The sequence below is a fragment of the Micrasema longulum genome, unplaced genomic scaffold (assembly GCF_059751315.1).
Source record: "Micrasema longulum isolate JH-2025_06_02 unplaced genomic scaffold, ASM5975131v1 h1tg000487l, whole genome shotgun sequence".
In the NCBI taxonomy this organism is placed as follows: domain Eukaryota; kingdom Metazoa; phylum Arthropoda; class Insecta; order Trichoptera; family Brachycentridae; genus Micrasema; species Micrasema longulum.
In genome coordinates, this window is record NW_028277684.1 from 1,233,079 (window position 1) to 1,248,604 (window position 15,526).

General features: G+C 30.5%; 1 protein-coding gene across 1 annotated transcript; it reads left to right on the top strand.

The window, feature by feature from the left end:
• The first annotated feature begins 4,416 nt into the window (after window positions 1–4,416).
• On the top strand, window positions 4,417–13,745 carry comt (comatose). Its single transcript, XM_088227072.1, has 16 exons — window positions 4,417–4,491; window positions 5,768–5,856; window positions 7,079–7,208; window positions 7,551–7,636; window positions 7,875–8,020; window positions 8,656–8,794; window positions 8,940–9,082; window positions 9,161–9,360; window positions 9,443–9,575; window positions 9,692–9,894; window positions 9,983–10,171; window positions 10,250–10,382; window positions 10,579–10,736; window positions 11,174–11,358; window positions 11,448–11,606; window positions 13,367–13,745. Exons 1-16 carry the CDS (start codon window positions 4,480–4,482, stop codon window positions 13,500–13,502), a joined length of 2,241 nt encoding a protein of 746 aa, XP_088083198.1. The 5' UTR covers window positions 4,417–4,479; the 3' UTR covers window positions 13,503–13,745.
• Window positions 13,746–15,526: the final 1,781 nt, after the last annotated feature.

Consider the following 15,526-nt stretch of genomic DNA (forward strand, 5'->3'; position numbering starts at 1 on the left):
ATATATTTTTACATATGAAGGTAATTTATAAAAAATAAGTAAATATCACATACTACGAATATCGATAAAAATATACTAAATGGATTTAGAATAACTAATTGTATTTTCAAAATCAATAAGGATATTGTGGAGAAATGTTTTCATACATAAATGCAAAAAAGAAATTTAAATGAATTTAGAATAATTAATTATATTTTCGAAATCAATATGTTTGGCCTTAACAGTTGTGACGTCAAGATTTGTGACAATGTTCTAAACAAATTTGAATGGGCAGGAACAAATAATCGTGACGTATTAGGGGCGTGGCCAATGGAATGACCGTTTTTGCGGGAATTCAAAATTACAAATTTAAAAATATTTTTTATGGCACCAATAATTAGCAAAAAAAATTTTTTTTTTCTGGACAGTATTAAATCATCATCATTCCCTTTCCGCACCAAATGGTGCATAGGACACTGCATTGGTACACCAAATTTCATAGACCTTTATTACTTTTAAAATGTTAAAAAAATATATATTTCCCTATTCACAAAACCATAATTTTTAATATTTGAAAATGTATAACATTAAAATATATTGTTGTCAGGTGCATTGTAATATGTAGAATTTTACTTAAAATAATTTCAAGGGTTGAATGAAGCCCCACCTCCATCATGTCAAATTTCAGAAATGATAATGACTTTTTTCATGAGTAATGTAATACAAAAGTATTATTATTATTCATTTATTTGAGATGTGCAAATTTTTAATGATTCAGTTAATTTTCATAGAAAACCTTAAAAATGTAATTATAACGTACATAACTATTATGTATTTAGTTTAAATTATCAAAATGTAGATTTGAATACATTATAATATATTGTACATGTATGATTGGAATTAGAATGTTACTGTGCCTGCTTATATATTTTATTTGATTAAATATTGAGATCTTCTGTCCCTAAACTGTATTTTTCTATTCTAGAAATACAAATTATTACAATAAAAGAAATAAAACAACTTTGTTTTTAACCACTATTTTTTTTTTTTTTTCACCGAACGGTTTCAAAGGAAACAAGCTTCTTCGTCAAGGTTTACGTAACTAATGAATTCTTTACTATTTTATTTTTTTCATGTTTACTAAATACTACACGTGGAGCCAATGAATCAAGTCTTTTTTTTCCCTAAAAGGGTGGTAATTTGAGATGAATATTTTTAAAGCTAGACAGGAGTGGACTAAAAGAAATCTTTTTATTTGGTTATTAACTAATCATAATTTCAATAAAGACACTGGATTGATAGTACTACATGTTGAAAATAAAATATTAAAACTAGAAAACTTAGAAATCTTAAAAATTAATAAAGCGATTCATAATAAGAAAAAAATAACTAATAACCAAATAAAAAATATTTATTTTAGCCACTCCTGTCTAAGCTTCAAAAATATTCATCTCAAATTACCACCCTCTTAGGAAAAAAAAGACTTGATTCATTAGCTCCACATGTAGTATTTAGTGAACATAAAAAAAAAAAATAGTGAAGAATTCATAAGTTACGTAAACCTCTGACGAAGAAGCTTGTTTCCTTTGAAACCGTTCGGTGAAAAAAAAAAAAATTGAGGTTAAAAACAAAGATGTTTTATTTATTTTATTATAGTGAATAACCACAAAATTAGTGCTTCAAATATAAAATTTATACAAATTATTACATTTAAAAGTTTTTTTTTTAATGTATGAAATCACATTTATGTAATTAGTCATTATTACACATACTGTGATTATAGAATTTTAAATTTATCTGTTTCTAATGTATTTTTTCATTATATGTAATCAAATAACAAATAATTTGCTGTTTTTTTGCAAATCAATATTATTATAAACTACTCGCACAATAAGGTTTACTCATTTCAATCATTAATGCTTAAATTCTTATAAGCATTAAACATTTATTTATTCTTTTCATAGTGAATTCATGATCTAATATATACTTATAAATTTACATTAGAAAAATATACAAATAAATATAATACCTATGATGTGCCTAAAATGTAAAATGATGTAGGTTATTTACAATACTGCCATTTTAAATTTGAGACAGGTTGCGGTCCCATGGCTAGTATCGTGGACCCTAGATCAGGAGGTCTGGTGTTCAAACCTTGCTCTACCATAACTTGTTTCCCATTTTCTAACACAGATATTTACTTTTAAAAATAATGGTCCATAAATGGAAGTATTTGGGTAAATCATAAGAACACAAATATTTCTTAAAATAAATATCATTTTTATATAAAACTTTTTTATACCACATTCCTAAGGATCAAGTTATCTTTTATGATTATAACCTCATTATTAATATAAAAAACATATGTGGGTGTTTTATGTCCCTTAAAAACTAAAGATTGTGATATTATTAAGATGAATTTATAATAAAAATACATATTTATATCAAAGGGTCAGTGATATTTAATTTTGAAATCATTGCTTCTATCCATAAACTGATACCATTTTTCTGAAAAATCAAAACCTCTCATAATTGATTTTTTCTCTTTCTCTAATTTTTTTATTTTGTGGCATACTGACCGCAATATCTCGAATATGAAATTAATTACTATACATGAATCTCAAATAAATGATACAATGTTTTTAAAACCTAAAAATGAGTACTTTTTTACAACTTATCCACGCAAACCTCGCAAATTATTCCCGTTAAAAAAAAACTTTTACCTACTTTACGAAACAGGAACATTTTTATTTATTCTTTATCTATTTTTGTACATTTTTTTTCCAAAATATTAGTTGTATAACTTTGCTTCCACTGTTTTCCTTTAGATGGCTTTAGCTGTAAGTAGTGGTCGAAATAAATAGATAATACACCTCGTGCAATAAACCTGGGCGTCTGTCAACATAACCTCGTAGAAACATGGTTATTCTCGATTGAAAATGACGATTTTACAATACGCCCAGGGAGAGACCTACCCCACTCGCCATATCCTCCAGACGTTGCTCCCTCTGACTATCACTAGTTTCGATCAATGCCACAATGCTGACCAGCACCTCCAGTCTTATAAAGAAGTAAAAATTTGGATCGATTCGTGGATCGCTTCAAAAGATGACCAGTTTTTTCAACGTGGGATTCGTACATTGCCCGAAAGATGGGAAAAAGTAGTGGCCAACGAAGGACAATACTTCGAATCATAAATATATAAGCATTCTTTTACAATAAGGCCTCAAATTTCGGACAAAAACGTTGGAAGCAAAATTGAACACGTATAATGTTTGTTTTTATTAGGTGTTTGTAACTCGCATAATATGGACAGTTATAGTTGGTTATAGACTCGATAATGGTTAGTTTTATTTGTGTCCATAAGTATATCACTTGCAATATGTTATTCTTTCTAAATTATAAATAAAATTGAACTTCTACCCACCGCCACCGAAAAGAGAGTGCAAACCTCAGAGTAATAATTCACTAGAGAAGTCCTTTAGCTCTATTGCATAGAACAAAAGCGTTCCTAATTTTGGGTTAAGTTTTTAGTTTAACAGACGGTTTCGGTTTGCGCTTGCAATTCTAGACCTGAGTACCTACGGCCCGTTGTATTGCTGTAAACTGTTGCTAACTTCGTGGTTGATAATCATAGAATGGTTTTTGTCATGGGCGACTATTAGCCAGTGGCGTATTATTACTCTAAGGTGCAAACGTACATTATCACTACGGGTGCGGCATTCTAACGTGTTATTTATTCATTTTTTGGAACAATAACAATAATTCTTCTGGCTAAATTACAAGCCATTGGTATAAGAGATACTTTATTATCTTTTCTCAGGTCTTCCCTAAGTGAAAGAAAACAGTTTATTCAAATCAATAATTTATTGTATTCTGCAATCACTGTTACTTCTGGAGTGCCTCAAGGAGCCCACCTTGCTCCATTATTATTTAATATTTTTATAAATGATATTATCAATGTTTTTCAAAATACAAAATTCTGGCGTTTTGGTGATGACAACAAGATACTTAAACTTATTATGATTGTCTTCTTTTTCAACAGGATATTGATTGTTTTAATAAATGGTGCGGCATTAATTGTCTTTGACTTAACATTGACACATGTGAAATAATCTTTCTCGCGACTAAAAAAATCTAAAGAATTAAACTACAAACTAAAAAATATTTGCCTTTCAATAGTTTTAAAGTAACAAAATTTTAAAAATAACCTAGAATAATAAATAAAAAAGTACACTCTTCTACAATCCTTTATTTAGGTTTTAAAAATATATATCTCTTTTTCTAATTGCCCCGAATTTTGTCTCAGAAGTAGGGTCTTTGTCCATTTAAAAAATATTTCCACGCGCATGCTCGCGGATAGTGTTGCAAGCGTAAGGCCCAAATGTCACTATATTGATTCTCCCGCTACTTGTACTATATAATCTGTGCTCCCGCATTGCGGATTCTTTGCTTTGAAGGGTGAGGAATCTTGTTTGTCATTTGAAGAAAAACACAAATATGTCAGCGATGGTAAGATATTTTAATACACACATTACGGCTAAATAACTACTAATTTCCATTACATCACGTGTAATTTTCGTATTTAGTTTTATTATATTGAGAGTGAATAAACATAATTATTTTATAAAAAAAACATTGACTTATTGTTTTGACATAATCCATAATGTAGAATCGATGACGAAATTAATATCTTTCGAATAACAAATATATGCGACATTATGTTATTCTCAATAATCTTGTGAACACAAAAATCATATCGACAGTTGTTGAATCCTTAATATTATTATTCTATGTCATTTTAACGGTGGACATATATTATATATATATATATATATATATAGTACACTAATATATATTTATTTCAATATAATGTGTACTTATACCGCGTTAAATAGTTCAAAAACACAGTAACCTTTTATTGTGAAATAACGTCAATATGATTAATGTCAACAATTTTGAATAAGTTACATTTTATATTGTCTCATTTTGCTAAAAATTATTGTTGAACATTTAAAAATAAAATGGTGACGTCATTAAAACACCTTAAAAATATGATGTCATGAATATTATATGATAAATATCGATGTTCATACATATAGTATGAAGGAGCTTAAATCATCCATAGACAGGTCATCAGCCCTGAAAGTATACTAGACATAAATACATACATATAATTTGTTTTTGCTGGTGAGTCCTCTAAACTGCCTAACTAGGGATAGCTTCCTTGTTCTAAAGCAGTAAATAATGTATTTTTAAAGTTATTTTTGTCATAATAATCAATTTTTAAATTTTTTTTGCGTAATCTTCAGCCTGTATTTTTTTGAGAATACAACCGGCAATGCAGTTACCGTCAGTGGTCTTCGTTATCGCGACATGTTAACTAACTTTTTGTGGCCTGCGTTGGATGAAATTGATCTTGATGACATTTAGTTTCAACAAGAGGGTGTAACCCGCCATACTGCGGCAGAAATAATGCAAATTTAGTGAAAAGGGTAAACATTTGCCAACAAAGCCAAGGCGGGCATTTGTCGGATGTTGTGTTCCACACGTAACCTCCGTGTCCATATTTTAAATTGAAAAGAAAAGAAAATTAAATTCAAGTAGGTTTTGAGACACCTTTTTTATAAGTGATGCATGGAATTCTAAGTTACTAGAATTAGGGGGATGAGAAACTGGTCGACGTTTAGCCGGTTGACGTATTAAAATGGGTTTACACAAATTTATAAATGAAAATGTCTTAAATTTTCACCATATTTTAGTAAAAATATTATTTAATTTTCCACAGCGGATGCGTGCAGAACGTTGTCCGTCAGATGACCTGGCAATCACAAACTGTGCTTTTGCCCACCCAGATGACTTCAGCAGCGATGTCAAGTTAGCCACTCAAATTAAAATCTGAATGAGGAATTTCAGTGTTACGGGAAATCGGATATAAAAAATGTTTTCTTACACGCGGTAAAAATTAAAGCAGTTTAATTTTAATTGAACACCAAAGCAAATGAACTGCTTTAAAACGTCACAGTTCTAGTGAACAGCTGTTTAGAACAGGCAATCAATTATGTGTTTTGATATATTTCTGGTTTCCGGAAAGCCATGTTTACTTTGTGTTCATACGTACGAGATTCTCTTTTCAAAATTTGGGATAACTCACAAACGACGACTAGTGACGTCACGGGCGGAGTAATTACAAAAAATTTAAAAATCATAGCGACGATAATACGATTCATAAAAATATTTTTTGGCTGAGTTTGATAGTTAACAAATAAAAAAAAACCACTGAACTTCCTCATCATACATTTTCACTATTCATTACTACAGCATTCGGTCAGAGAATCGGTCTACTTCCCGATTCAAGTGTAAAACCTACTTCCATTGTCCATATTGACAATTTGTGAGTAGTCTCACTATTGAATTGCTATCAGAAAATGGATAATGGATGTGGGTTGCACACGGATTGATGAGTGGATCATGCCAAATAGGTAAAAAATAGTTTTTTATTTTAAATGTTACTTGTAGGATAAATGTTAAAAGTAAAATTTTGTTTATTCAAATATTTAGGACATGTTTCAAAATAATGTGAAATGTTTCCCCCGATTCTAAAAGAATAGTTAAATAAAATAAATTGATTACTAAAAGTTATTATTTTGTTTACTAAAATTATAGAGCCCCTTTATTTTCATAGTTTTTTTAAAATTTTACTAAAGCATCTTTTACTCTTGATTGCGGGTTCTAACATATTCAAAATTAATAGAAATTAGCATGCGTTACCACCAATCTACAAAACAAGATTTTTTATCATGAATAATAAAATATATTTTTATCAAACTAATGTTTTTTTACAATCTTTTTAAATTATTTGTATTTGAAATACATGTCAAATTCATGTAAAGTAAATTAAAACTTTAACTGCTTAAATAAAGTACCAAAAACAATCAGATTTAAAAAAATCTTTCTTTGGACTGTAAGTAATGCAAATGATATGTTTCAAAGAAAAAAAAAATTTGGCCTGATCTGCACTAGTAATTTTTTCCCTGTCATCATTGTTTGGAATTTGGTTCAAAAGTCTATAAAAAGAGTTTAAAAATATTTTTTTCAGGCACATCGAAGTTTCTACTGGACCATCCCAACATTTTGTTTTTACTATTCGTTTCAATGCTGGTGTCGAAAGAGAAACCATTGGTTTCTCTGCTCCTCAGAGAAAATGGGCCACACTCTCGATTAAACAGGTATAAAAGACATAATATTATGAAAGTTACTAAATATAGTCCATGCTCATGTGATCAATGTTGTAAATAAAAAAAATGCTAGCACTATTTACTTCTCTTTTTCGTTGGAATTCATCTGGTTTGGAATGATTTTATGATTCTAATCTTTACGATCAATAGATTGTAAAATCATTTCAATATATATGTAGTTAACTTTGACCATAGGTACAGGAAAACAGCACTATCAAAATGTTCCACAAATGTTGACAGAGCTTCAAACAAAACTACCAAATAAAACTGATTTAATGTACAATTTTTTTTTTTTTATTCAGTGGAATTGAAAACCTCATTTTTTTTTTACAGATAATTGAAGTTAAGCCATTTCCAGCAAGTTCAGCTGATTGCTTATGTTCAATTGTGCTTGAGGCTGATTTTATGTCTAAGAAAACGTAAGCAAATCCTATTCAATTTAGTTATCTTTTATTGCTGTTTGTTTTTGTGTGAACTGTTCTGAAAAAAAAATCCCATTTCCCTAATACATTTCTTTATATTTAATATACTTTTTATCTGTATTTTCTAGTTTAAAAAATTATTTATATCAAATATTTATGTCCAAAATTTATTTAGATCAAAGTTAAAATATTATTAATAGTTGAATATTATAAATTTTAATTTGTTTTTTTATAGAACTTCAACTGAACCGTATGATTCCGAACAAATGGCACGAGATTTTCTAGCTCAATTTTCGGGTCAAATATTTACAGTGGGTCAACAGTTGGCATTCAGTTTCCAAGACAAAAAAATCTTGTCTTTAGTTGTCAAGGCACTAGAAGGTATGTAATTTTAGTGTATGGAAAGTTGTCAACTTATTTGTCGTTTGGTGCGTTGTAGCTTTATGTATATATAATACTATATTTTTAATCTTGTCATTAGTATTTTATAGTTTCATCCATATTTAAACTAACCGGCCCTGAGCACACAACAAAAGTTTACTGTAATTGTAATTTACCTCCACATTAATTCTGTTAAAAATCAAAATTAATTTAATATGTCGACTGGTTTTGAAACGTTACTGTTCATTTTTCAAGGCTCAAAAATAAACCTAACATAACAACAGTTTACTCCAAATAGGGAAATATCACTTTTGTTTACGGTTTTACGCTTTTGTAAAAGTGCTCAAATGTGGACAGTATTTTTGTTCGGTATGTCCGAGAAGTAGCTTGTTATAACAGTAAATAAATGTATGGAGAAAACCATGAAACAAAATATTAACGAATCTTTCCTCATTACATCCAAGATCTTGCTATTTCCGTGATCGTAATAACCAAATTTGACTGTATATATTTTACCTTTATTTTTAAAAATATAACTTTATTACATAATGAAATATTCATATTAATTTTAGTTTTTCATTTGTATGTTTTTCAATTAATTAGTATTCGAGAAGTACATTAAAGTTATGTTGCAGCTGTCGACTTGGCGGCTCTGAAGTCAGGAGCAGATGCTGCCCCACGTCGTGTTCGAGTGGGAAGATGTCTTCCTGATGCTTGTGTTCAGTTTGACAAGGCAGAAAACTCCTCACTCAATCTGACTGGTAAAGCAAAAAGGTAATGAACAAGTTTTATGACATTTTTAAAACAATTTTATGAAGATGGTAAATACAATAAAATTTTTAAAGTATGTTAAAATTACATTTTGTTCTGAAATAGTTTTTTATTTTTAAGTATTTCTAATTTTTTTTTTTCAAAACAGTGTTCAACCGAGGCAATCTATTATAAATCCCGATTGGGATTTCGGCAAGATGGGAATAGGAGGTTTGGACAAAGAGTTTAATGCTATATTCCGAAGAGCTTTTGCATCAAGAGTTTTCCCACCTGAAATTGTGGAACAACTAGGTGAGCTAAGAACCATGTGCTTCAAATCTTTATAAAATAAATTTTAGAGATATAAATTATTTTTTGCTTATAATTTAGGATGCAAACATGTAAAGGGTATTTTGCTGTTCGGCCCTCCTGGCACAGGAAAAACTTTGATGGCCAGACAAATTGGTCAAATGCTAAATGCTCGTGAACCCAAAATTGTCAATGGACCTCAAATATTAGACAAGTATGTAGGAGAGAGTGAGGCCAATGTACGACGTCTTTTTGCTGATGCTGAGGAAGAAGAAAAACGGGTAATATACATTTTGACTTATTCTCTCCAATAGTTTTATCGCCATATTTTTTATTTTTACAAATGTATATTTTATCCAACAGTGCGGTCCCAATAGTGGTTTGCACATAATTATTTTTGATGAAATTGATGCCATTTGTAAAGCCAGAGGTTCAGTTGGAGGAAATACTGGAGTTCATGATACTGTTGTCAACCAACTTCTTGCTAAGATTGATGGTATGTGGGATTATACTTTCGTTTCTTGTTTCGTATTTCTCTTTGTGTAGTTATTTTAATTTTATATTAAAATATTTTAATATAATTGTGTACCAAAAATATTATTTGCATTACAGGTGTCGAACAGTTGAACAATATTCTGGTTATTGGAATGACCAACAGAAAAGACATGATTGATGAAGCTCTCATGAGACCCGGAAGGTTAGAAGTCCAAATGGAGATCGGCTTGCCCAATGAAGAAGGGAGATTCCAAATCTTAAACATTCACACCAAAAGAATGAGGGAATTCAAAAAAATTAATGCTGATGTTGATAATAAGGTTACTTTTTTTTCTCTTGTGTTTTTATCATCATATTTGTCATTAATTTTGTATAAAAACACTTAATTGTTTACATGTTCACTTACAGGAATTAGCCACACTAACTAAAAACTTCTCCGGTGCTGAGTTAGAGGGTTTAGTAAGAGCGGCTCAATCAACTGCCATGAATCGATTGATTAAAGCTGCAAGCAAAGTTGAATTGGATCCTCAAGCAATGGAGAAACTATTTGTCAATCGTTCAGATTTCTTACACGCTTTGGAGAATGATATTAAACCAGTAAGAAATCATTTCATTTCATTTGCTGCTTAATTTATTATTTAGATATTTTACTTACGAATATGTTTTATATTACAGGCATTCGGAACTGCAGCAGAGGCTTTAGAACATTTCCTCTCCAGAGGAATCATAAACTGGGGAACACCTGTTTCTTCTATTTTAGAAGATGGCGCACTTTACATACAGCAAGCGCAAGCCCCGGAATCCAGTGGTAATTTTATTACTATTTCAAATTAGTTCTATATTCCAATGCAACGTCCACCATGAATGTCGCTAATATTATAACAACACCAATAATCTAACTTTTTACCAAAACAATCAAACCTCAAACACTAAAATCACCAAGAACATAACTATCAGTGAAGATTTCATTCATTCGTGTGTATAAATATCATAATTATTTTAAGGTTTGGTATCAATTCTGTTGGAGGGTCCACCCAACTCAGGAAAGACTGCTTTGGCCGCAGAACTTGCCAAAAAATCCGATTTCCCATTTGTCAAAGTATGTTCTCCAGAAGAGATGGTTGGATTTACCGAGAATGCAAAATGTCTTCAAATCAGAAAGGTATATAATATGCTTTTTTACTGTTCTTATTATGTATGTAAAATGGCTGAATGGTGCAGAGCCAATATTACCATAATATGGTAATATTGGCTCTGCTATGGTATATTATATGTATTATTTTCACTAATAATAAAAATAGATTATAATAATATATGTATATTGAGTAAATTAAAGCAAGTGGGCTTAACTAAACTAACTAAAAACTAAAAATAACTTTGACATCAATCAGCTTTAAAACCTTTGATGTAACTTTATTTATATTTAAAAATACTTTATGAAAAATAGTCAAATAAATACACACATATGTAAATATTGTCTATGTATTCACAAATAAGCTCATATTAATGGAGTTATGATCTTTGCAATATTAGATCATTTATCTATGATAACCAAAATCATAATACTAAATGTAATTATGTTCTGCCTCTTTATTTTAGGTATTCGATGATGCGTACCGCTCAACACTTTCATGTATTCTGGTAGACAATATTGAGCGTCTACTGGATTATGGTTCTATTGGACCACGCTACAGTAACTTAACTCTGCAAGCACTTTTGGTTCTGCTGAAGAAACAACCACCTAAAGGAAGGAAATTGCTGGTCCTTTGCACAAGCAGCAGAAGGTAAAACTTATTTAAAATACTCATCGATTAAAACTCAATTCTAAGTTATTAAATTTCAGATAATATGTGATATTAATTCTTTTCTTTAGGCAAACACTGGAAGACATGGAGTTGCTCTCTGCTTTTACCGCTGTGTTACATGTTCCCAATTTGTCCCAATGTGATCATATAATCTCCGTTCTTGAGGAGTCAGATGTATTTTCTAAAAAAGATTTGAAAAATATACAACGACATATACAAGGCCATAAGTAAGTATAAAACAATCTATTATTAATCATTGTATTCAACCTCATGTTTTATTCCATAAAATAACAGGATAATCTCAATTAGTTATAGAAATCTAAAAGAGCTAATTTTTATTCATTTATTTATTTAATCCAATATAAAATACAAATACCTAGTTTACAAATGAAAATGTTTATACAATAGGTACATTCAATATAATTTTAATTTTATTTATGGATGTAGCCACTGGCCCACAGGCACGTTCCGGAGTGTCAGTGTATTATTTATTTTATACATAATTGTACATACCTTCACATCAATTGTTGTGTAAAAATTCAAAAGAAATAAAAAAAAATTAAACATACCTACATCAATATAACGAGAAGGGATTTTCAAGTTTTAAATATTTATTTATTTTTATTTCACGTTTTACATAACACTTTTTTTTAAATATGAATACCTCACTGGGCACAACCCGTGTCGAGGCATTCATATTCATGATTTAATATATACTTATGGTGTCTAAAAAATATACATAAAATAATACATATTCATACTTAAATCCGCACAGATATACATATATATACACAAATAATAGTAAGAAAAAAAGAAAAGAATAACAAGTTATTAAATTGAATCGTTATTGTTTCGGAAGAAAAATAACTTTTTGTAAATCCTTGATGTTCTAGATTAAATAACTGATAAATTTAAAACTAGAATTGTATTATGGTTCTATGTCAATGTAACAGATATTAAAGATTTGAATCTCGCATACAAAATACACTAGAATATTTCTTAACAACAAACCATCACGCTGTTTCTCCGTAGGGGTAGGCAGAGAGGATAGAATGCCATATCACTCTATCTTGGCATACAGGCCTCGCTTCCTCTACATTCATACATCTTCTCATGCACGCACGTCGATTATTCCTACTTTTGACATGTCCATCTTCAAGTATTTGATGGACTTGATCGTGCCATGTCTTTCTCGGTCTTCCTCGTTTTATGCATCCATCAACAATCACATCATAGATCCTTTTAGCCGTTCTTTCGCTGTCCATTCTCTCTACATGTCCAAACCAACGCAGCACCCCTTTCTTGATTCTGTCGATAATGCATGTCACAGCCTTACACACTCGCGGATCTCGAAATTTGTGCACCTATCATACATCGTTTTCCCACACATTCGCCTGAGGGATCGCATTTCGACAGCATTCAACCTACTTTTATCATCATTTTTCCAATTCCATACTTCGCTCCCATACATTAGAATTGGCACTAGAACTCCGTTGTGAACTGCTAGTTTAGCCTCCTGCGATAAACATTTGTTTGCCAAAGTGGATTTTAGTGCATTGTTCACCCTCCTCCCGGCACTCACCCTCCTTTCAATATCTTGGTCTTTCCATCCCTAGTAAACATACTTCCCAGATACAAAAATTCTTCTACCTGATTCAGAATATCTCCGTTCACACTGATCTCACATTTAGTTATATTTTCATCCCTTTCAAAAACCATCACTTTCAATTTATCAACACTCATAAGCAAATCGCTTTTCTATTTCTTTATGCTCGAAAATATTTTAAGTGTAGCATCTTCTTTAAAAAAATATTGTGATGTTAATTAATGACTTTAAATGAATTTATTTTGATGCAAATAACTGAAGAAGAAACAAAAATGATTTTTACTATAAAAGATCACAAGAGAAAAAATTTACACATATTATAATATAATACGCATCAATTACTTAATATTTTAATCCCTCGATATTTTTTATCCTTTGCAGAGTCTTTATAGGCATAAAGAAACTTCTTGGATTGATCGACATGGCAAGGCAAACTGAGGAACAATACAGAGTAGTCAAGTTCCTGACAAAATTGGAGGAAGAAGGGGGCATGGATGCCGGTACTTACACTCAATAAGGGGCACTTCGCCCCGAGCATTTAGTCAAATCTACTTCAAGGCCGCAAATGTCCATTTTTGTTCCATCCCAAGATATTTCATTGGATGAAGAAAGTGGTTTTCCCAACTTGCACGAAAATGTCAGTGAAAGGATCTTGAATGTTACTGTAGAGGACAAGCCGTCGCTCAGTATTATACCACAATTAAAACTCAAAGATTTGCAGATGTACCCGACTCTTAATAATAAAAAAGATTTCTTCAAATTATCTTCTTTCTCTAAAGAGATTTTGTTCGATGATTTCGGTGATTCGAGTGTTCATTTTGATCAGAGTTCTTGGAACATCGATGCTCATGATTGTGCTGTAAATAATCCATATCCAGTAAATGACACATCTGAGAAAGTGGTTTATCCTATAAATTATCAGTCTCCAGCGGTTGACAGGCCTAATCAAGAGTATTGTCTTTTAAGCAATCAGCCTTCAGTTAATGACAGGTCTGAGCATATGGTTTATCCTATTAACAATCAGTCTCCAGTAATTAACATCTCTAAGCAAGTGGTTTATCTGATTAACAACCAGTCTGTAGTGAGTGACAGCTCTAAAGTTATTTATCCTGTAAAAGATCAATCTGCAATGAATAACCACTCTAAGCAAGTAGTTTGTCCTGTAAACAATCGGTCTCCGGTGGATGACAGGTTTGAGCAAGTGGTTCATCCTATAAATAACCTGTCTCCAGTGAATGAAAGCTTTATGCAAGTGGTTTGTCCTGTAAATATTCAGTTTCCAGTGGATGACAGGTCTAAACAAATTGTTTGTCATATAAATTATCAATGCTCGGAGAATGACAAGTCTGAACAAGTGGTTTATCCTGTAAATCAATCTCCAGAAAACTGCAAATCTGAGCAAGTAATGCATACTATAAATGATCAGTCCCCGGTGAATGACAGACCTGAGCAAGTGGTTTGCAAGCATGATTGCGCAGATAATGAAACTTTAGAATGTGAACATATTTCTGAAATTGATGATCCATTACCATTCCAAACATTTATCGATATGGGCAAATTTTAACATCTACTTGACATTTTTTAAACGAGATCCGAAATTTTAAAGATGGCGTTCTTAAGATACACCAAATTATTACTTGTATATTATTGGAATTCATCGTATTGATGAATTTAAGCTATATATCACTATTCCCGCATTTCGCTTGACAAATTATTGACATGTTCATATACATATTTATGTAATAAAATCATTACCTGAAATAAGTAGATCGGGTTATTTATACTCATTAATCAAATGCTCATTCTTCTCAATGTTTACGGCTTCTTAAAGTATTAAATGAGTAGAATCAAAATTGAAGTTGAATTTTATCTAATCTAAGATTTTTACAGTATTTCAAATTTTATCAACTGGGAAATTATTTTCAGATTTCTTTGAAATGTATGGTGATTAAATGTTGAGGGGCAGTTGTTAATCATTATTTATAATGTTGATATAGAATATGATATTTAATCAAAATTTTATAATAATTATATTGATGTGTATAGCTTAGTTATTTTGAATTCATAGTGTAAAGTTTCAATGAAACAAATTCGATTTTACTAACTTGTTAACTATGATAATATAAATAACCAATTAAAAAAAGTCAATTTTGTAATTTATTAACACAGCCAGTTAGTTAAATCTACGGTCCTTGCGCAAATGGCATATGAATTCAAGCCATCGAATTAATAGTTGTGCGCAAAGTCTCCGTGTATAAAAAACAGTATGTTTGCCAAAAATTACTTTCCAATTTATTCTCAACTTCTGGGGGTTTTTTATTTATGGACTCTTATGTTCTTTATAAAATGTTAATAATGCATTTTTTCAGTACAGCAATTTACTTAAATTATTATTAAATACTTAATGGACTAATAATTCCAGGACTTGGGTATACATAGTATACACTACAGGTATGAAAAAAATATCATCATCATTCCCTTTCCACACTTAATGGTGCATAGGGCACTGCATTGGTACAAATGCAGCGTATATTGACCATT